General features: G+C 56.4%; 2 protein-coding genes across 4 annotated transcripts in view; one reads left to right on the forward strand and one right to left on the reverse strand.

The window, feature by feature from the left end:
* Positions 1 to 1,658: 1,658 nt before the first annotated feature.
* FPGS (folylpolyglutamate synthase) lies at positions 1,659 to 10,761 on the forward strand. Its single transcript, XM_079926746.1, has 15 exons — positions 1,659 to 1,820; positions 3,033 to 3,161; positions 3,251 to 3,304; positions 3,389 to 3,453; positions 5,040 to 5,154; positions 5,303 to 5,383; positions 5,515 to 5,576; positions 5,665 to 5,767; positions 6,089 to 6,166; positions 6,408 to 6,555; positions 6,669 to 6,758; positions 7,539 to 7,689; positions 8,006 to 8,081; positions 8,931 to 8,997; positions 9,833 to 10,761. Exons 1-15 carry the CDS (start codon positions 1,683 to 1,685, stop codon positions 10,216 to 10,218), a joined length of 1,743 nt encoding a protein of 580 aa, XP_079782872.1. The 5' UTR covers positions 1,659 to 1,682; the 3' UTR covers positions 10,219 to 10,761.
* Positions 10,762 to 11,101: 340 nt separating this feature from the next.
* ENG (endoglin) overlaps positions 11,102 to 22,225 on the reverse strand; it is a 29,995-nt gene continuing 18,871 nt past the window's right edge. For all 3 annotated transcript variants that reach the window (XM_079927699.1, XM_079927698.1, XM_079927700.1), the window contains 12 exons: positions 20,771 to 20,936; positions 19,895 to 20,060; positions 19,468 to 19,597; positions 18,851 to 19,025; positions 18,475 to 18,617; positions 15,638 to 15,775; positions 15,377 to 15,415; positions 14,758 to 14,874; positions 14,181 to 14,432; positions 13,122 to 13,176; positions 12,025 to 12,126; positions 11,102 to 11,898 (listed from right to left, as the gene is read on the reverse strand). In XM_079927699.1, the coding sequence (XP_079783825.1) occupies positions 11,774 to 11,898; positions 12,025 to 12,126; positions 13,122 to 13,176; positions 14,181 to 14,432; positions 14,758 to 14,874; positions 15,377 to 15,415; positions 15,638 to 15,775; positions 18,475 to 18,617; positions 18,851 to 19,025; positions 19,468 to 19,597; positions 19,895 to 20,060; positions 20,771 to 20,936 (1,608 nt within the window). In that variant the 3' untranslated portion in view covers positions 11,102 to 11,773. The remainder of the gene's footprint in view (positions 11,899 to 12,024; positions 12,127 to 13,121; positions 13,177 to 14,180; positions 14,433 to 14,757; positions 14,875 to 15,376; positions 15,416 to 15,637; positions 15,776 to 18,474; positions 18,618 to 18,850; positions 19,026 to 19,467; positions 19,598 to 19,894; positions 20,061 to 20,770; positions 20,937 to 22,225) is intronic.

Below are 22,225 nucleotides of genomic sequence, written 5' to 3' on the forward strand. Positions count from 1 at the left end.
GTTACTTAACTATTTGTTAAGTAAATGTCTTAGAGGGATCCCTATGAGCTTATTGTTGAGCAAGAAAGTTAAGATACAAAAAATCTTGTCTGCATCAACAAGGCCCTATAAGGAGTTCCCTGGTGATATTCTGGTTAGGATTCCTTGCTTTCACTGCCGTGGCCTAGGTTCAATCCCTGGTCTAGGAACTGAGATCCTGGAAGCCAGGTGGGGCGCGCCACCTCCCCCCGCCACCAAAAAACCCCCAAAACTAAACCAAAAACAAAAAAGATCAAGGCCTTATAGATGTCTAGGTGTGACCGGGATTTCATGAGCACAGACAACCGTGGGACACACACTTGGCTGTCAATAGAATTACCAAAGGAGAACCGGGGTTGGAGATCGGGGGCGAGGGTTAAGCAAAAGAGAAATCATTTAAAGCCTCTTTATGATTAGTTTTTATTCAGTTTTTAAATTATAATGTATAAAGAAAGTTTCAATGATTAAAAAAAAAGAACACCGAGAGAGAAAAGGACTTGTCTGTCTCCCGTGTGGCCGGGGTGGGGCACCCTGCAGTGATATGAAAAGTGGAAGTCCAGCCAATGACAGAGTCTTCTCAACATATTTGTTTATTTCAAAATCAAACAATCTCTGATAAATATTTATCCCCAATGCCTGCAGGAAAGAGGGAGGGGCTACTGGTACTGAAACCCCATCAGTTGTTAAGGGACTGCCTTTTATCTGAGGAAACTTCTCTGGAGGGTTTTTGCAGCAATTCCCCCACCTCCACCCAAATACACACACCTTTCCAGATTTCAGCTGTAGAAAGGGAATCTTCCATGCTAGTTGGGGCCAAGAAGGTCATAGACAGAAAAAGCTCTGAAAACTCCAGGACAAATGGGAGTCTTCCACCCCCAGGTATGACAGATTATTCACCCCTCCGTGGGTGGCTCTCCCACACATTCCATTTGATCAGATGACGAATCTGATCTTGTCATCCCTCCTTAGAACCATTTTATTGTCATCTAAATGGAATCCAATTTCTTATAAGGCTACAAGGTCCTGCTGGATCTGGCATCCTGTCACCCCAGGGCTCTCTGACTGCGTTCCATCTCCAGGCCTCGTGAGGCCAGGATGTCGCCTCTTCCAGGAAGCCTTCCCAGGCTGCCCAGGAACGGTTAGGAGCCCCAGTAGCGTAGGTGCCTGGTTTTTGCCCTATTGCCCCACAATCGAGCTCTCAGATTCGACAGACCAGAGGCCGCATCCCCGCCGCCCTGGGTCTCTGCGTTGGGTCGGGACGTTTGGGGGCCAGGATTCAGCGACTTCCCTAAGGTGTCCGCCAGTTCTATCATTCTATCCCGGCTCGAAGCTGGTTCTGGCCTGGAGCAGGGCTGCTGACTGGGACTGGCTAATTTGCGGGGCGCGGCCGGGTGCTTGAGAGGATGATGACGAAAGGAGCGCGTATTTCTCTAAGGCAGTGGACTCGCTCGGTACCGTGCCCCTCATAAACATGAATGAAGCTCTCCGCCCCGCCCCGGGGCCTGCCCCTCACAAGGATGGCGTCCCGCAGATTCTTATTGGTGCCGGTGGGCTCGTTGGGCAACGCTGAGTGGCGGAGGGCGGAGGAGAGTCGGGGGCGGGCCCAGGAGGGGGGCGGGGCGTATTCGGTCCGGGCCTAGCGTGCCGCCGGTTGCATCTCTACTATGTCGCGGGCACGCTGCCACCTGCGCGCGGCTTTCTTCCTGGCAGCGGTTTCTTCGCGTGGTGCAACAACCGGGGTCGCAGCGAGGCGAGTATTGAGCGCGTGGCCTGCGCCGCAGGAGCCCGGCATGGAGTATCAGGTATTGGAGGGAGGTCCTGCAATGACACGTGAGCCGGGCCTGAGGCGCTTGGCATCTGGCCTCCGCCAGCTGAGAGAGGGGCCAAGAGCCTGGGACTGGGGGACTCGGGGGGGCGGGGACATCCTGGATTTCGGAGGTGGGGACAGGCACCAGGAAGTTGGACCCGGGGTACCGGATTTGGGAATTCTGAGGCTGAAGTGTACCGCGTTCGAGAGTGGGAAGGGACGCCGTGTGATAGGACCAAGAGATCCAGTGGCTCAGCTGAGGTTCTGGAGTTCCAGTGTCTCCGGACTCAGAACCAGCAGTTGGGTTGGGGGAGGGGAAAGGGATTCAGGAGTTCAGACTTGGGAGATCCAGAGTATAGGTCTGGGTTGGCGTCTCTAGGATTCAGGAGATGAAGATCCAGGTGCCTGGAAGTGGGGAGCAGGCAGGACTCGGAGCAGTGGGGGTGGTGCAAGAATCTGGAAAACAGAAAGCTTCCTCCTGGCTCTGTGCCAGGGGCCAGTTGCCAGAGACCAGAACCTGATGCTGGCCAGGCAGGTGGCACCGGTGTGATGAGAGTGGGCCCTCCAACCAGCCACTGAGGCCCTGAGGGGAAATAAACATCACCCCCACTTCCACCCCCCCCAAGTGGAAGTATAGTATAGTCCTGAGGTTATACCTACTTGCCTTCTTGTCTGAGTGACCCTGATACAACCTTCCTCCCCCTGAGACTCCTATTCCCGATCTGGTTGCTTCAAGCAACTCTTCTCTGGGTCAGAATGTGGAACCCCAATCCTCATGCCCAATCCTGGGCATGGAAGCCTCCAGGAATTCCTAGTTCTAATTCCTTCAGTTCTAAGACCCCACCCTTCTGTAGTTCTGGCCCTGCCCTAAGAAGGGCCCAACATAGTGGTGGACCATGGAGAGAATGAGGGCAAAAGCCTGAGAGTGAAGCCTGGGGAGGCCGAACAGGAAGCAAGGATAGTCCCGTTAGTCATTTTGCCTGCTTTGCCTGACACTCCCTGGGTGGGTCTGAACTGCCCCAGGCTCCCATTTCTGCTAGAACTGGAAAGATGCCACTTCTTTCTCACCGGTGCCTAACCTCTAGGCTGGGGAAACAGGGCTGGCATGGCAGGCCTGGCCCCTGGCCTGGCCCCTGGTATGCTGGCTTCCTCTGTCCCTGTGGATCCCTAATGAGCCTTAACCTGCCACCTGGGGACTCATTGCCAGGATGCCGTGCGCACACTCAACACCCTTCAGACCAATGCCAACTGCTTGGAGCAGGTGAAGCGCCAGCGGGGTGACCCCCAGACACAGCTGGAAGCCATGAGGCTGTACTTGGCACGGAGTGGGCTGCAGGTAAGGTGGGGAGGGCCTCTGACCACCCCCCGTTCCCATCTGTCTGTGAGTCCTGTGGCTGAGGCGGGGACCTTGTCCGTCTGTCCTAGGTGGAGGACTTGGACCAACTGAACATCATTCACATCACTGGGACCAAGGGGAAGGCGAGCCACAGGACCCAGGGGTAGGACGTGCACTTGGTGGGGTGGGGGTGGGGGACCTGCCCAGACAAGACCTTTCCTTTCTAGGGCTCCACCTGTGCCTTCACTGAACGTATCCTCCGAAGCTATGGCCTGAAGACGGGATTCTTTAGGTACTGAGGTACAGAGGGGTGTGGTGTCTCCTAGCTCTCTGGGGGGTCTGGAACCAGCCAGCACCTCAGGGCCAGGGTCACCCCCAGCAGCTCAGCTGCATGTCTCTCTGCCTAGTGTTCATTCATTCAACAAACATTCAATTAGCATTTACCAGTTAGCCCAAGTTTATGGCAATCTTTAATTTTCATAATGGAAAGAAATTGGGGAGGGGGGCAGCAACTTGAATGGATAAACGAAATACACAGCTGGAATTGTCAGATATCTTTTTATTTATTTGGCCACGCTTAGCGGCATGCAGGATTAATTAATTCCCCAGCCAGGGATCGAACCATGCCCCCTGCTTTGGAAGTGCAGAGTCTTAACCACTGGACCACCAAGGAAGTCCCTCAGATATCTTTTTATTAACTTAAATTCCTTATACAGTTTTTAAATCACATAGAAATATTTATCAACTAGGGCATCTTTGCCATAAGGAGCAGAAAACCAGGCTAGTAAGGGCTTAAACAATAAGCGTAGTTTATGCCAGCTCTGTTGAGACCTCCCTGGTGAGCAGCGGAAGGGAGCCCTTCTGCTGTGCCAGCCTCAGCTGCTGCTTTGCCCTCCAGGCAGCACCCCCTCTTGGTTGCATTCAGGCATCTAAACTCACACCAGAGGATGGAGGGCAGGGTGATTAGACATGGGTCTCCCTTCCCTGGAGCTGTACCTGCCTTCTTAAGCCTGTCAGCGGTAGAGCAGTGGGATTCACACGATGGTAGATTGCTCAGGATTTGGTCCTTAAGCTTGGGGCTTTCAAGAGTTTTGCCTCCTTTTATTTCACCCGTTCCGTCAAGTGACCTCTGTAAGCATCTGAAACCTGCTGACTGAGGTCATCTCAGACCAATGTGTTTTCCCTCAGCAGTTCTTCATTCAAATTAAAGAAATGGAGTGGATTCATAATACCAGAGGGCCTTTGAGGATTTAAATATAAGCCAACAATCTCTCTTCCAAAATAATGTTTGGGGTAAAAACCCAGCCTTTGACTTGGGCCCATGTGGCCTCATGGGCCAGTCTGGGAATGCAGCTTGAACACAGCAGATGGGGCCTTGCCCTCAAGGGCAGGAAGACAGACATTATGGGGGCAGATGTTGGCCGAGTTACTGATCGATGTGGGATGGGGGAAGCATGGGGGGCTGTGGGAGCCCAGAGAGCATGCCTGAGCAATCTGGTGGGGTGGGGTCCTTTCTCTTTTTTGGAGGAGCCGTCTTAGTTGAGACCTGTGGAGTAGACATGTGTATAGGCCTGGAGTTAGAAAATTTTGGTGGGGGGGAGCTGGAGGAACTAATAATAGTCCAGAGTGGCTGGGGCACAGGGAACTACCAAGGGATGCGTGAGAGGTGAGGCCAGTGGCATGAGACCCGCCGGGGCCTGGTGGGCTGAGATGTGGAGCTGGGACTCTCTAAAGGGCAGGGGGAAGTGACAGAAGGGTTTTCAGTAGGGCAGTGACATAGTTAGATTTGTTTCTCTGAAAGGCAGGTCTGACTGTGGGGAGGGGGACAGCCTGGGGGTCTTGGGAAGGGAGTCCTGATGACCCTAGGTCTCTCGGTAGCTCTCCCCACCTGGTGCAGGTGCGTGAGCGGATCCGAATCAATGGGCAGCCCATAAGCCCCGAGCTCTTCACCAAGCACTTCTGGCGCCTCTACCACCGGCTGGAGGAGACCAAGGTGCCCATGCCAGAGGGCTGGTGGGTGGGCAGGGTAAGGGGCCCGGAGTGGGTGGGTAGACCCAGAGGGCACTGCACATCCCGGGACACCATCTTCCCCAGGGCAGAGGCTGCAGGGGCCCCGAGCTCTGATGTGATCCTGTCCACAGGATGACAGCAGCTGTGTCTCCATGCCTGGCTACTTCCGCTTCCTCACACTCATGGCCTTCCATGTCTTCCTCCAAGAGAAGGTGTGTGTGCCCACCACTCCCCAGAACCCTGTGTTCGAGGCCTTGGGAAGGGGAATCTCAGCAGACTAGGGGCTCCTGTGTGGTATTCGGGAGCCCCTGTACCCCCTGCCATGCCCTCTGATCCTCTTCAGGTGGACCTGGCAGTGATGGAAGTGGGCATCGGCGGGGCTTACGACTGCACCAACATTGTCAAGTGAGGGGGAGCGGCTTGAGGAGAGGGATGGTGGCCGGGAGCCCGGTGGCCGGGGTCCAGGGCATCACGGCTCCTTCATTTCCCCCAGGAAGCCTGTGGTGTGTGGGGTCTCCTCTCTTGGCATCGACCACACTGGCCTTCTGGGGGACACGATGGAGAAGATCGCATGGCAGAAAGGGGGCATTTTTAAGGTGACCAGGCAGCCCTGGGGAGGGAGGTACATGGATGGCCTGGGCCCCAAGATTCAGGGAAGTGGGGGCGGGTGTGGCACGGTTATTTGTATCCTCCTGACTCAGGACGAGGTCTTGGGCGTCAGTGGGGTCTGGGTTCTCGTCCCAGCTCTGCATGGGACTGGAACAAGTTGAGCCCCATCTCTGGCCTTAGTTTCCCCATCGAGGGGTCCCCGAAGGTTTGATGGGGGGGAAGGCTGAGTGGGCCATCCAGAACCAGGGATGTGGGGGCCAGTGATGGGAGACGGAGGACCCTGGGCTCACTCTCCGTGTCCTCCACAGTGTGGCGTCCCCGCCTTCACTGTGCTCCAGCCTGACGGGCCCCTGGCAGTGCTGAGGGACCGCGCTCAGCAGATCTCAGTGAGTCTGATTGGGACAGCTGGGTGGGGGGTTGGCTGACTGGGGAGGTACTTTACCCTTTGGGGCCTCAGTTTGCTCATCTGTGCTCGTCCAGCTGGAGGACATCTCGGTTCTAGGAACAGGACTTGGTGGGTTGTGGTTGATGGGGAAAGATGGAAGGGCTGATGGCATCAGGGAGGGCCTGCTGGCCGAGGAGGCAGCAGCAGCTCCCCTGACCAGCTGCTGCCCATCTCCTCTGTAGTGTCCCCTCTACCTGTGCCCACCACTAGAAGCCCTGGAGGAAGGGGGGCCGCTGCTGACCCTGGGCCTGGAGGGGGAGCACCAGCAGGCCAACGCCGCCTTGGCCTTGCAGCTGGCTCGCTGCTGGCTGCAGCAGAAGGGCTACCGGGGTAAGTGGGCAGGTGAGTGGGTGGGCAGGGGACACGTGGAACCTGCCTCTGAGGGCCCTTAGGTGAGGCCTGAGCACACTGAGTCCCACACAGCCCTCCCTCTCCCTTCCCAGATACTGGAGAGCTGAAGGCGTCCAGGCCAAGCCTCCTGGGGCAGCTGCCCCTGGCACCTGTGTTCCAGCCCACGTCCCACATGCAGCATGGTGAGTTGGACCTTCCTGCCCAGCCAGGCTGCTTCAGATGTTTCTTTTGGTCTCCTGTTTGAGGGGTGGGGACAATTCAAGATGGTGCCTTAAGAGAAAGGACTGAAGTCAGTGAGCTTCCCACACCTTGAGTTCATGAACTCTCTCTGAGCCCATTTCCCCACCTGCCAAATGAGACGATGATAGGGCGCACTGTGAGGTGACATCACTAAGGGGCTGAGTCCAGAGCCTGGCAGATACGGGATAAAGTGCCCAGCCACTGGTAGCTGCCGAACTACCATCCTTGTCACCATCGTCACAAGACCATGAGGTTCTTGAGGATGGCAATATTGCCAAGCTTCTTGCTTGCCCCCGAGGCCTTCAGCACACAGTAGGTCCTCGTGGCTGTTAAGCCCCTTCAGCAGTTGGTTCCAGAGTGCCCACTGTGTGCCAGGCCCCGTGTCAGGGCCATGACACAGTCCTGGAGCTAGGTGGATTACATCCCAGCCCCAAGTGTCACTTGCTCTGTGACCTAATCTCTTTGAGCTAAGGGTTCTCTGCCTGAAACTTGGGACTGATATACGAGAGCAGCCCCCTCTCAGGGCCGCCTGGATGATTCCACCAGATGAGGCAGCCAAAGAGCTGATCCCAGTGGCTAGTGCCCAGTAAGAGGCTCCTGGGCTGTCAGAGCGGCCAGCAGCGGGGGCGGGTAGTGTGTGCGAGTTGAGTACTGGAGTGGGAGGATGTAGAAGGGCAGCCTCGCGGCTGCCGCTGGAGGACTACCTTGCTCCCCTCCCCCAGGGCTTCGGGACACGGAGTGGCCGGGCCGGACGCAGTTGCTGCGGCGGGGCCCCCTCACTTGGTACCTGGACGGCGCGCACACCACCAGCAGCATGCAGGCCTGCGTGCGCTGGTTCCGCCAGGCTCTGCAAAGCCGCGAGAGGCCGGGCGGGTGAGCTGCGGACAGAGGCGGGGCTGGGGCGGGACCTCGGGTAAGGATGGGGAGGGACCGGGGACGGGGGCGGGACTTGGCCAGTGGAGAGGGGAGGAACTTTGAGGAAGGATGGAGCGGGGCCCCGGGCAGGACTGGGCCAGTGGGGAGGGGCGGGGCCTCGGGGAAGGATGGGGCGGGTCGCAGGGACGGGGTCGGACTGGGACAGTAGGGAGGCGGGAAGTTTTTGGAGGAAGGATGGGGCGGGGCCCGCGGAGAAGGGGTGGGAGGCGCCGCTCTGACCCTCCTCTCCCCCCGCTCCTCACCACTCACACAGCGGGTCTGAGGTGCGTGTCTTGCTCTTCAACTCCACTGGGGACCGGGATTCCGCGGCCCTGCTGAAGCTGCTGCAGGTGAGGGGCTGCCTGGGGGATGGACAGCAGGCAACCCAGCCCTGGTTCCGCCTTTGACCCCCAGCAGCGGTGCCTTCATCCCTGAGCCTCTGTTTCCTCAACTGTAGAATGGGAGTGATTTTTCCTCTCCCCCCTGAATTGTACTGAGGATTAAATGTGAAAGCACTGGGCACAGGGAAGTCAAGTCACAGGTCATTGTACTCATTCTCCTCCATGGTCACACTCCAGCCCAGGATTAGTGAGGACCAGGTGAGTCGTGTAAGGCGCAGGCTCTGGATTCACCTGTCAGGCCCTTTGAGCCGCTAGCATGTGACCCTGGATAAGAGATGGCATTTCTGAGCCTCAATTTGCCTCTCCATAGAACAGGGCTGCTACTAGGATACCTGCTTCTGAAGTTTCGTTTAAGGAGTCACTGGGCTATAGAGCATATAGGGAGGGGCCCTCCTCTGCCCAGGGAAACTGAGCCTGCCCTAGACTGTCAGGGCCGAAATGGTTCCTAGTGATCGTTTCCCATGTCACAGACCAGGATGCTGAGGCTGTTCTTCATATCCTTTGTGCTCAGTAGCTGGGTCACCCTAAGCAAATGCAGCCCCCGGCTCCAGCCTCTGTCTCCCCATCTGTGTGGGGCCATGCGGCCCAGGCCACAGGCCAGGCAGGGTATATTGAGGTAGATGGGGGACACGGAAGTGTTGTGGCTCGGTGTATGCAACATCACTCCAGTTCAGCTGGTGGGGGGGCATCTCCAGAGATGGGGACGTGTATGTGGACTCCAGGGGTGCTGTGTAGAAGTTGGGATAGGGGGCATCCTCTCAGGGCTCTGACACTGAGCTTCTCCCCTTGGCCTTCTAGCCCTGCCAGTTTGACTATACCGTTTTCTGCCCTAACCTGACAGAGGTGTCATCCACGGACAACGCAGGTGAGAGGTGACAGGCCTGGTCCCTCCGGTGGGCGGGGGGCGGAGGGCCCTGAGGTGGATTGCTCTGTTGGTGACGGTGAGCGCTTTTGAACTGAAGGTCTTGGGTAGGAACTAGGTTTGTTTTATCGTATAAATAAATAACCTTTGGTACATTGTGAATTTTGCATGTGACGGCAATACTGAAAAGAGAATTGTTGGTGAAACTCTTTTTCAAAATGCAGGTTACAACCCAGTGATGGTTCTTGAAGTCAGTTTAGTGGGTCTCAACCAGCTTTTTAAATTTTAAATAAAATAGAGAAGAGAGTGTCAGTGTGTCTCGCACAAAGTTAAGGGTAGGTATTATTTGATGAAGATTCTGTTCCAAACATATATGTACACATATGTGAGTACTGGGTTGCCACTGTAAAATGTATTTTTTTTTACTGTGGATCATGTTAAAAGTTTTTTTTGAAATAATCTAAAAACTACAGATCCCGAGGCCCCACATCAGACTGTGTGGGGACAGTGCGGGAGTCTGCATTTGTAGAAGTACTTATGCCAACCTGGTGATGGCCCCTGTCTGTTTTACAGATGAAGGCAGTAAGGCTAGGGCAGAAAGATGTGCTTGGTAGGCAGAAGCCCCAGCTTAGAAGCTAAACTGCCTGGCCCTGTTTCTCACCGGCTCTGTGACGATGGGCAATCACTGAACTTCCTGAGCCCCGGTTTCCTCATAGCACCCACTGTAAGGACAGATGATGCTTGTATAAAGCCTGGCATTGCGCAGGCGCTCACAGCGTGCTTCCCCCTCCCCGACCCTCGGCTGCCTCGCTGACGCGCCCGTCCCTGTGCCCCGCAGACCAACAGAACTTCACAGTGACCCTGGACCAGGTGCTGCTCCGCTGCCTTGCGCACCAGCAACACTGGAGCCGCCTGCACGAGGACCAGGCCAGCCCGGAGCCTGGTGGGCCTGCACCCCTGCTGCTGGCACCCCGCCCAGCCCGCACCCGCAGCGCCAGCTCCCTCGTCTTCAGCTGCATTTCCCACGCCTTGCAGTGGATCAGTCAAGGCCGGGACCCTGTCTTTCAGCCACCCAGTCCCCCACGGGTCCTCTTTGCCCACCCTGTGGCAGGCAGCGGGGCCGTCGTCCTCCAGGAGGCTGCTGCCGTCCACGTGCTGGTCACAGGCAGCCTGCACCTGGTGGGCGGCGTGCTGAAGCTGCTGGAGCCCTCCCTGTCCCAGTAGCCAAGGCAGTGGGGCTGGAGGTGGGCTTCCCCCACACCTGCCCTGCATTTCGCCATGAACTAAATTACGTGCTTTTTGTGCCTTCCTGGTTCTGTCTAGACTGGCCCCAGGGACTTGGGCTCTGGGCAGTGAAATAGAGGGCTGGGGGCAGGAAGCTGAGATCTGTCTCTGAGCCTCAGGTGCCCCTGGCCCTCCTTCCTAGTTCTCTGGCTGTTGTAGTAGACCTGACCCTCCGGCCCACCTCCCCTCCCACCCTGTCTGCTTCCTGCCTCAGGCGCAGCTGATCGGGTAAACTGCCTGACGTAGCCTGGGGTCCTGCCAGATACTGGCTGCTGGTTGATAGATTTCCTCCTCCCAGTGGCCTTCTGGGAGGGGAGAGGGTCCTTGCCTGGGGCCCCGTCGGGGCAGAGGGTGGCTGGAGTGATTTAAAGCCTTTCACTTTTTTTTTTTTTAAAAAAAAGCATTGCCTGAAAATTTGATTGACTCTTGACCTCTAGCTCCCCCAGCAGACAATAGGGGGCTGGGGGCTACAGCTGGTACAGGAACTGGGTTGTGTAGGAGCCTGGGCTTTGTGGCTTGGGACAAGTCCCCCCCTCCCTCTGAGCCTCAGGTGGCCTGTCTGTGAAATGAGAAGAATGGATTGATGTCCGTTGACCACGTGCCATGCACCACTTTGCAGACCTCCTCGCAGAAAGACCTTGTGATCGCAAATTCTCATACCCGTTTTACAGATAAGGGAACTGTGCCTGGCTTAAAGAAGCCATGGGACCTGCCTACAGTCACACAGCCAATAAGTGGCAGGTCCAGGATTTGAACCCAGAACTGTCTCCCCCCGCAACCCCAGTTTAGGTGCCACTATCCTTCTCTCAGCCCAGCCCAGCACTGGTTTCATGGTCTGATTTATTGGTGGTGAGTATATAGGGGTGGGCCCAGGACAGGCAGCCTGGCTGCCCGGTGGGGGGGTCTCTGTGTGACAGTTGCAGGGAGGAGCTAGGCTCCCCCACTCACTCCCAGGCTAGGCGCCGCTAGGCTTCTGTTTCCCCCGCCAAAGTTGGGCCAGTCCAGATGTAGAGGCCGATGGGAGCAGGTCCGGGTGGCTCTGGGCTGGGTGTTTCCATGCAGGAGGCACCGTCAGCCTGGGTGGGCTGGGCTGAGTCCGTTTTGGAGTTCTCAGCTCCTGCCCAGCCCACGTCACCGAGTACTGGGTCCAGGTTAAAATTACAGGGACTTGGGTTGCTACAGCAATGTGGACATATAGCGCAGCGGACTCTCTCTCCGTGGTGCTGGGCAGCCGTACCCCAGGCCCACTGGGTTTGAAGGTTCGTGGTGGGGTGGGGGGACGCCAAGGTGTTCCAAGCTGGTGCCCCCACTGGCAGCAGGCCTTGGAGAGGGAGGCAGGAGGGGTGGGCACAGAGGGCCTTGTCCATCCTTGCTCGAGTGGAGGGGTTGGGGTCCCAGGATAAGTTCGTGGCCACTGGTTCCCAGCTGGTGGCTGCTCAGTCTCTCCTGTTGGGCGAGGGCTGGCTGGGCGGCCCCCAGGACTCCGGGCTGGGCACTACGCCATGCTGCTGGTGGAGCAGGGGGTGCTCTGGGTGCTCCCGATGCTGTGGTTGGTGCTACTGCTCTCCGAGGAGGCCGGGGCAGCCACCGCCACCACGGGCTCCCGCTTGCCGGGGTGACCTGGGGGCAGGGGCGGAGGTCAGGGCCCCGGCCAGGGCTCCCCACTCCCGCAGAGGCTTCGCCGGGCTCCCCCAGGTGGTGGTGGAGGGGTCCTGAGCACTCATCGTGGGGGCCTGGGATACTCACGCGTGTGCAAGTAGATGTACCAGAGCGCGGCGGTGAGCAGGGCCCCGATGAGGAAGGCGCCAAAGGTGATGCCCAGCACGGCGGGCAGGACGAGGCCTTTGTCTGCGCAACCAAGGGCAGGACAGCTGTGGTCAGCACTGCCGCCCCCTCCCTGCCCCCCTACCCTGTTGTACTGGCCAGGAGCACAGGCTTCGCTGCCAGTCTCAGCTCAGCTACTGACCCTGACTTCTCTGAACCCCAGTTTCCTCACCTAGCAAATGGGTTCATCACACCCATGCCTGACACTAAGCCGTGGTTGCTATGACAATCCGCCCAGAGGGCCCAGCCAGGCCTTTGGGCCAAGCCTCTGCCTCCCAAGGCTGGTAAAGACGCATTTTTAGGGAGGAGGCATGGTATAATCTGAGCAAAGTGTGAGTGGGGCCGGAGAGTCCGAGTCCCGCTGTGTGCCCTTAAGTCAGTGCCTGCCCCTCTCTGAGCCCTATACCATGGTAGGGATAAGCCGGAGCACCTCTGAGGGCTCTTCAGCTCTGCTCTTGGGTTTTCCCAACCTTCACTCTTTCCACACTCCCGATTCCTGTGTGACTGTGGGCCAGGCAGCCTCCCCTTAGGCCTCTGAGTTCCCATCCCTGCAATGGGGTCATTAGCCTGCCCTGTTGGTTGCAGGCTGGGTGTAGGGGCTCCATCCAGGCCCAGGTGGGATGGCCAAGAGGCAGATGCCTCTCCCACCTCTGCCTTCAGTGTCAGGGACTCTTCTGCCCAGGCTGGAGGGAGCTGGGCTGAGGGCTGAGGCGTACCCTCCACAGTAGGGGCCTTAAGGAAGGTGAGGTCAGTGTTGCCCCAAGTCTCATCCTAGGAGGCCCCATCCCCCGCCCCCCGGCAAGGCCAGCCAGCAACCTTGGGGATCAAGAAGAACCAAAGGCCTGGAACCCGGGCCCACGGGGTGGTCACGAACAAAGGCTCTGCATCTGGAAGATGCAGCTGTGGACCCTACTCTCTGGGGTCCTCCCTGCTGTGTGCCTAGACCCATCCCTCTGGGCCGTCCATCGTGCCCCACTCTGACCTCAGCCCCTGGAACCCTGGAGAGACTTAGAACTCACCATGCAGGCCAGGGCTGACGATGTTCAGGCGTGTGGAGACAGTCCTCTGGACGTCCTTGGGGAGGAAGAGGACACAGTGTGTGACACAGCCTTCGACAGCAGCTTCCAGGCTTACTCCCTGCCTCTGTGGCCCTGGCCTGTCACAGCCCACCCTGGGGCCTTGACTCTGAGCCCTGTCTCCACCACCTTCTGGCTGCTGCTGGAATGGTTCTTGTGAGTTGCTGAGAGGGCCCCAGCTCCCATGAGGATGATGGGGGCACTGTGTCCATCACCCTTGTGAATGCCTGGGTGAGAGGAGCCAGGTCAGCCCGGAGGCCCAGGCTCACTGTGGCTGGGGGAGAGGCCCACTCAGGAGCAGCCTCAGGGGCTTCTCCAGCTTCATACAACCAGAGAGGCTTTTAATCCTGGAGACGCTTCTGAGTGCAAGGGCCTGGGGATGACTGTGTGAGTGTGCCCGGGGCTGAGTGTCTGAGAACAGTATCCACCGGAGGGTGAAACGTGACCAGTAAGTGCAGAAGATCAGAACTTTGTGTCCTTTGTACTAACCCTCTTCCCCGAGGTCTCCTGTTTGTTGAGATTACACTGGTGATCATACTACATGGATAGATGGGTGGGTGGATGGATGCCTGGGTGGAGAGATTGATGTATGACTGGGTGGGAGCGTAGAGAGATTGATGTATGGCTGGCTGGCTGGGGGACTGGGCTGATGGAAGGACTGTGGATGAATGACTGGGTGGGATGGTGAGAAGTAGCAACTGATAAATGGATGGGATGGGATAGTGGGAAGATGGATAGGTGACTGGGTGGGATGGATGGATGGATGGATGGCTAGCTAGCTAATGGTTGCAGGTGCATACCCTACCAATGTCCAAGACACAGCCATCAGAAGGCTGTAGGGTGGCAGAAAGAGTGCCCTTGGTACCCAGAGGCCACGCGCCTGCCTGTGGCTGTATCTTTCGCCCACTGGTCCCACATCCTCATGGTCTATCACATCCCTTCCTGAAAACTCCAGACCCGGAAGCCACCCTTGAAGCTGGGCTTAGCCCCGCCCCTACTCACCAGGGACCAAGTGCTGAGACGCAGGGCTACAGTGCAGCTGAGGATGCCAGTCGTGGGCATGGGCACCATGTAGCCACGGAGGAGGAAGCTGAAGCGCATGTCGCCACCAGGGCTCGGGGACAGCAGGCTCACACAGCTGCTCTTGGCCGCCTGGCTCTGGATGAGTTCCACGATCTCCATGTCAGGCCCCAAGTTCAGTTGGCAGCTGTCCAGCTGGATCGTGAGCTCAGGGATCGATGGGGACACGCTCACCTGCATGGGTAGGAAGGGGGACGAGGCACGGTCAGTTACTCTTAACGCTCTGCCCTGCCTGTTCTCATGAACTAAGCTAGACTCATTCTAGAGTTCCCGCTCCAGAACCTTGACGGTGGAAGGACAGTCGTGGGCCTGCCTGGAGCAAATGAGGAAGAAGAGGGGACATTCCAACCAGTGTCTGAGCTCTGCCTGTGCTCTCTCCCCTCCACCAAGCACCATGGGGGCTCCCTCCTCCCTCTGGGAAGTCAAGTTCCATTGGGTGGAAAGAAAGGCTCTGAGAAATCCCAGGCGTTGGCAACGCCTAAGAGGTCAAGTCCAGTACCTGCACAAAGCCCTGCTGCCCCAGCTCGATGGTGCTGGAGGCCTGGAGGAAGTGCGGGCTGAGGTAGAGGCCCAGCTGGAAGGAGAGGCTGTCCATGTTGACGCACTGCACCTTTTTCTGTGGGAGATGGGAGGGGGGCTCGGTCAGTCGGGGAGGCACCCAGCCAGGGAGGTAAGGGGTGGGAGCAGGAGTCATGGTCCAGAGTTGTTGCCTGACCTTCATCACCACCTTAAACCACCCCCCACCCCAAACTGAGATTTATCAAGAACTTGCTCTGCACGAGACCCGTGTGAAGTGCTTTTCATGCGTCCTCTCAGTGATGGCTCATCCCGTATGGGGATCCTTTCCTATGCCACTATTAACAGGACCTTTGGGCCCAGAAAGCTTATGTGATTTGCCCAAGGCCGCACAGCCGATATGTTCATGAACCCTCTGACTTGAGAGGCTGAGAACATAACCCTAAACAGTACTGCTCCCGTTGCACGGAAGGGGAGACTGAGGCACGCTGGAGACACATTGGCTTGCCAGGATCAGGGCCTGAGTTTCCTGAGGCCTGCTCCCTCCCAGGCCAGGAATGGACCCCGGGACCAGATGGGTTAGCACGGTGATCATCCCTCACCTGCTGTGGTGACGAGCTTGACAGGAGGTTGACGATCACCTGCAGGAACAGAGCCAAGGAGCTGGTCAGAGCCGGAAAGGAGCCCAGAGGGTATCCCGCCCAATGCGCCCATTTTTGTGGATGGGGAGACTGAGCCAACCAATGGCTAAACTTGTCTTCCTACTGAGCATCACACCCGCTCTCCCAAACGCCCCTCAGCCTGGAAGATCCAGGGGGCACCAATTAAGCCGGCCCTGATACCTTTCCCACCACAGCTCTTACCTCGTTACTGATCACATTTTCTGTCACTATCATGCCACAGCTGGAGTAGCCGCTGCGCAAGACAAGCTGGTCATCTCTGTCCTCAGCCTGGCAGCTGGAGTCCCAGAAGGTCAGGCTCGTGATGGTGCACCTCAGAGTCTGGGCCAGGGTTGGGGGGTGGGGGGAACGGTCAGGAGGCACGGGGCTCCCGGGGGCCTGTCAATCACACCCCAGCACCGAGGACTGACCACCCCCCAGGGGTCCCAAATCACAGCCATGCCTCTGCTCCCTTCCCCATTTTTGTTAGTTTTCATCATCCCACACCATTTAAGACTACTTTTCCTGAACTTGACAAACATTTTGTACGTAGCAATAAGATCTGTGACATCATGAGTGTTTCCTTCTCTACAGACATATATACTCAGAGAAATTGTGTGGCTTTGTTGGTTTCTTTTTTCCTTTTTTTTTGGCTGTGATGCCCGGCATGTGGGATCTTAGTTCCCCCTGCAGCAGAATCTTAATCACTGGACCGCCAGGGAAGTCCCTTTTTTTCCCCTCATTTTTAACAAATGGCATCATACCGTCCTTCATGCTTTAGTTTGGTTTTCTCACTGAACAATAAATCACAGACATCTTTCCGCATTTATACTATAGATCTACAACATTCTTTTTAACTGGAGTGTAATGTTTCAAAGATCGATGGATTACAGTGTACGCATCCAGACCTCTTGGGACAGGACAGCAGTAATGCCAGCCATCGCTGGTCCCTCCACCTCCCAGACATCTGTCTGGCCACGCAGAGGCAAGGGAGGAGGGGGAGATGGGCCGCAGACAGGTGGAGCTTCACCTAGGCCCCAATACCCCACACCCCAAAAGACTTCCACATGGATGTAGAGTTAAACGTCATTCTAGAAATCCCTGAGAACATGCATGACTTGTCAAGGCTCTGGCAGAGAGAGTTCCTGCCTCGGAAAAACTAGAAAAAAAATCACAAAGGAAAAGATGACCAGCTAGGATGGCCCAACGTTTTCAAATGTCCAAAAAATTAAAAAACCCTCTGGCCAAAATTTAAAGAACTCTAACAAACCGGGAGAGATTGTTTCAATAAGAATGATGGCCAAAGGGCCACAAATGTCTTTCTTCATGTAAAAAGCTAATAAAAATCATCAAGAAAAATACCAAGTTACAACGCACACAGAGACTTTGGTTATTATCAGTCACACAAAGCCAAGCCCAAACTCACTACTAATCAAAGAAGTAGAATTCAAACAAGAACAGAGGGCTTCCCTGGTGGCGCAGTGGTTGAGAGTCCGCCTGCCGATGCAGGGGACACAGGTTCGTGCCCTGGTCTGGGAGGATCCCACATCCCACATGCCACGGAGCGGCTGGGCCCGTGGGCCATGGCTGCTGAGCCTGCGCGTCCAGAGTCTGTGCTCCGCAACAGGGGAGGCCACAACAGTGAGAGGCCCGCGTACCGCAAAAAAAAAAAAGAATAGAACACAGTGTTCCCACTCTCACATCAGCAAAAAGTTTTTTAGACAAAAAATAATAATTTTGGGAGAGAGAGAGTCAAAGTGTTCTCATTAATCAGCAATGAAAATTGGAATCATCTATTGGAAAGCCGGTTGGCAACATGTATCAAAACTTCCAGAATGTTCACTCATTTTGACCCAGAAATCTCACTAATGTGGAAACCTATCCTAAGAAAATAATCCTATTTAAAGAAAAATTTCATATGCACAATGACACTTTCTGCATATTTATAATATTACAGAATTGGAAACAACCCAAATGTCTAACGAGGAAGGAGGAGTTAATTATGGCGTGTCAATATCATGGGATTGGATGTGCTTTTAAAGTGATGTTATTGGGGCTTCCCTGGTGGCCCAGAGGTTAATAGACCATGCTCCCAAATCCAGGGGCCCGGGTTCAGTCCCCGGTCAGGGAACTAGATCCCGCATGCAAGCCTCAACTAAAGATCCCACATGCCACAACTAAGAGCCCGCCTGCCGCAACTGAGACCCGGCGCAGCCAAATAAATAAATCAATGTTAAAAAAATAGTCAAAAAGTGATATGATTAAGTACATATGTCAAAGTTTTAAAAATACATTAAATGAATATAGCAGGAAACAGACAATTGCATCCAATATGATTACACTGTATAAGAAATACACAGAGAAAACATTCCAGAAAGAAATCCACCAAATTGTTGGTAGCCATTGTCTTTGGATAGGGTGATTGAGATTTTCTTCTAATTTTTTCCACATTTAAAAAAGCCTGTGTTATTTTTATAATAAACATCTTTGTTCTTCAGTTAGGCAGAGATCATACTGTATAGATATTCTTTTTTTTTTTTTTTTTGTGGTATGCGGGCCTCTCACTGTTCTGGCCTCTCCCGTTGTGGAGCACAGGCTCTGGACGCGCAGGCTCAGCAGCCATGGCTCACGGGCCGAGCCGCTCCGCGGCATGTGGGATCTTCCCGGACTGGGTTACGAACCCATGTCCCCTGCATCGGTAGGCGGACTTTCAACCACTGCGCCACCAGGGAAGCCCCAATACTGTATAGATATTCTAAGTGGCCACTCAGCTCAGCCTCCATTTAGGATTAATAATGACGCCTACCTAGTATCTATTAATTGAGCACTTACTGTTCCACACCTGGCTGGGTCGTCAGACCTCATGTAAGTCTCACCACACGGTAGGGACCATTATCAACCCCATTTTACAAGTGGAAAAACTGACGCTTGCCGAGGGATATGATCTGTCCCCCTGCCTGGATTAGGACCCCAAGATTCTTGGGCTAGAGGAAGGACCAGTTGCCCATGTCAGCTGGGCCGGAGGCCAGGAGTTCCCTTACCGAGATGAGGTCTTTGTTGAGTACCAGCGTCATGACGTCGTCGGAGCACTTGGGCTGGATCAGGGACAGGAGCAGCTCCTGGTTGCAGCCCTCCTTGGGAGGGGTGGTCTGGACCGGTGTGGGTGAGGGCTGCAGCCCACTGCCTGCAGGGCAGCAGAGGCAGCCGGCAGACAGTCACTGCGGGCTCGCTGTGCTCTTAAGCACTAAGCACTTCTATAGCTAGGTACTCTCAGTGTCCCCGAGATGCAGGTGAGGAAAATGGGGCTCTGACCAGCTGACGCAACTTGCCCAGCACACACAGCAGCTGGGCGTGGCTACAGATCCAAGGGGAGGGCAAGGGAAGGGAGGGGGGCGAGGAAGGGATCCGGGTGCTCACCACAGCTGGGTGCCCTCAGAGAGACGACACTGGCCAGAGGGAGCTCCACAAAGGACGCTACTACACTGGCGTTGAGCCTCCGGGCCTCCCCCAGCAGGCCTTGGGTTGTGTTTGGGAGGTGGAAGCCAGGGATGTTCTTCTCCGGAAAGATCTTGAAGGAGTATTCACCAGTGGTCTAATGACAGGGAGAGAGGCAGAGCAGGGAGCTACAGACACAGTCAGGGGGCACACGGCCTGGCGGGGGCACCTGGAGGCCAGTGAGGGTCTGCCAGGCCTCGATCCTGCTCTCTCGTTCGCTCCTGCTGTTTCCCCTGCCTGGGCCACCTCCCCTCATCTACTGGTTCCTGTTCGTCTTTCAACTCAGCTTGGAGTTCACCTCTCCAGGAAACTTTCCTGACCCTGTGGGCTGGGTTAGGGGCCTCCCTAAGGGATCATGGAAGACTTCCTGGAGGAGGTAACATCTAGGTGAAGGTCTGAGGGAAGAATAGATAGTGCACAGAAGGAGAGGTTGGGGGCAGAAGGATCATCACGTATAAAGCCTCAGGGCTGGGGCGATGGTGCAGGGAGTTTGGTTTCTTTCTTTGGGGAGCCTTGGGGAGACCTGAACGGGGTCTCACCCAGATCTGCATGTTGTGGTTGGCGTCGATGAGCCAGGACACGTAGGGTGGACCCTGAAGGATGAGCACGGCGGCGTCGGGATCCCTCGAAGCACAGCTCAGCTCCACCTTCACGGTCACTGTCCGGGGCCTGTGGGGAGACAGACCCCCGCATCAGAGCGGGCGGTAGTGCAGGGTGCAGGGGGCGGGGTGTGGAGGGTTGGTGCTTGACCTGGACTTGCGGGGCAGGGGCAAGACCTGGGGTCGGGTGGGCAGCGACTGCGGTCTTAACCTGGTGGGTCGTGGGTCCGTGGGGTGGACGAGGAAATGCGCGGGGCCCCGAGATAGGTGGGGGTGACTCTGACCAGGCCAGGGGCGGGGCTGAGGCTTGGACAGAGGCGGGGCTTTATAAGGGGTGGGGCTGGGGGGGTGGGGCGGGCACCCTTACCAGGCCTCTGGGCCCGGCAGGACCCTCAGGATGTGCGCCTCCTTGTGGCCAGCCACACCTTCCAAGCGGCAGCCCCGGACGGAGGCCTGGGCGTTAGGGCTCCATTCGAGTGTGTGGCCCATGTCCTTGTGGGGTTCCAGACTGCAGGAAGACGGTGACCTCGGGGCTGCGGAGACAAGCGCAGTTATGTCTCCTCCTCGAGCAGCCTGGCATCTAATACAGACGCCCACCCTCAGCCACAGAAATGGTGGGGGAGGCAGGATGGAGGAGCAAAGAGTGAGGGGCATGGGGGGACCGGGGTTCAAATCACCCCTCCACCACTTACAGCAGAGGGACCCAGGGGAAGTCCCTGGCCTCTGTTTGCTCATCTGTCAACACAGGGTTAATTTAAGGTATGAACTCATGGCATAATGCTAGGGAGGCAGCCCTGCAACCACCAGCACATCATCCCCCTTTTATCTTTCTTATAGAATTTACCATGACCTGAAATTATAGGATTTGTTTGTGTACATGTTTATTATCATCTCCCCACCACAGGGCCGGCTCCAGGAGGGCAGGGTCTGGGTCTGTCCGCACAGAGTCCCCAGATGCCTAGCATAGGGCTTGCTGCCTAGTAGGTGCACCACAAATAATAAGAAAGAGCTGTTTTTATAGTTCAAGAAACTCACAAAGAGCAGCAATTTCACATGGTTCAACCTAACATTTGGTGAAGGGGTAACCGCTGTCCTGAGAGCGCGCTGACTTGCTACGTGTGACCTGGGGCAAATCACATCCCCTCTCAGTGCCTCGGTGTCCACATCCGAGGAGTGAGCCAGAGGAATCCACATTCCTCCAGAGCCGAGTCCTGAACCCAGAGAGGCTGTCGGGGAAGCTGACCTTGGTCCAGACGGAGGAGGATGCTCTGGGGATTGTTCAGCTCAGCAGCAGAGGTGATGGGGCCCTTCGTATCCGCCCAGTTGAGGAGCTCACCCTTGGTAGCGAAGGGTGGCAGCTGTGTGGTGTTGACCTTGGCGGGCTCTTGGAAGATGACCAGGTTGGGGTTCTGGGGAGATACGTGAAGGCTCAGGGTGCTGTTCCCGGGCCTGAGTCCCCTCTGTCCCATGCAGGAGGTCAGGAGCTAATCTGAGGAGGCAGCGGTTTGGCCGAGCAGAGGAGGCCAGGCCTGAGGGTGCTGAGGCTGGTGGACCTGAAGTTAGCTCACAGTCCCCTGACGAGGGCTCCCCCAGAGCCGGATCTGCCCATCTCCTTTCTACACCTGGGGAGCTGGATGGACACAACCACGTGCCTCCACCTGTCCAAACATCACCCTCGCACCCCGCCATAGGCATCCTCATTCAGCCCACACTTAATGACATCTGTGGTCACTGTCTGTTCCGCCCACACTCTAAGGTCTGTGAGGGACAATGCCTGCCTCGCCCACCCCTGCAGGGGACTTGACACGTAGTAGGCACTGAGGAATATTTGTCTAACTTCGTGCTGGGCCTTGGGCCCAGCACTGGGATTCTGACATGGCAGCTTCTCCCTGATGCCTGGCACACGGCAGGTGCTCCCTGCACGTGGGAAGGGAGAAGGCAAGAGAGAAGAAGTGGATGAATGAATGAAGGACAAACAGGGGTGGTCCCTGCTCTGGGGGATCCTACCATCCAGAAACTAGTCACGCCTCAAGTCATTTGAAACACAGAAGACAGAGCATATTATTTAATAAGAAACAAAGGAGCAGGACACGTCCCCTGGATGGGCAGGGATGAGAATCCAGGTGGCTCCAGCACCTCACTGCCTCCACTGCCCACGCCTCAGGAGAGACTCTGCTGGGCTGGGGAAGGAAATAGGAAAGACTTCCTGGTGTAGGTACTCTGGTGAAGTCAAAGGGTTCAGAGGAAGCTGTTGGGGCCACAGACTCAAGAGAGGTCCTTTTCCATCTGTCTCCAAAGCCAGAGGCACTGCGCTGAAGCAGCAGCAGCATAAGGGCTTCAGGCTAGATACTAAGGGGGACTGCCTGACAGTGGCAAGAGGCAAGACACCATAGAACGGTCCACCTGGAATGGAGCAGGACTGTAAGAGGGAGGCAAAGCGATGAGCACCTGGGTGAGGAACCCAGCGGCCGCCCGCATGGAAGGGCTGGGGCAGTGGATCAGAGCTGGAGAGTCTGGGGGTGGGGGGACTTGTACCCATCTGACCCTCAGGGTCAGCTCTGTAAAATGGGGATGTAATGGGATTAAAGGGCAAGGCGTTTCTCAGTCGTCTGGCACAGGGGCCTGCGCCCCCGTGAGGCTCTCTGTCCCTCCAGCAGCGTCCCGGCTCCGGCTGCGGGGGCCCGGCTCCGGAAATTGC

Source organism: Stenella coeruleoalba (genome assembly GCF_951394435.1).
Source record: "Stenella coeruleoalba genome assembly, chromosome: 7".
NCBI lineage: Eukaryota > Metazoa > Chordata > Mammalia > Artiodactyla > Delphinidae > Stenella > Stenella coeruleoalba.

Excerpts from the sequence above, each read along its gene's own strand:
- FPGS (XM_079926746.1), top strand. The coding sequence starts at position 1,683 with ATGTCGCGGGCACGCTGCCACCTGCGCGCGGCTTTCTTCCTGGCAGCG. Across the intron at positions 3,162-3,250 it reads TGGCACGGAGTGGGCTGCAG|GTGGAGGACTTGGACCAACT; the intron begins GTAAGGTGGGGA and ends CGTCTGTCCTAG. Across the intron at positions 8,998-9,832 it reads GTCATCCACGGACAACGCAG|ACCAACAGAACTTCACAGTG; the intron begins GTGAGAGGTGAC and ends TGTGCCCCGCAG.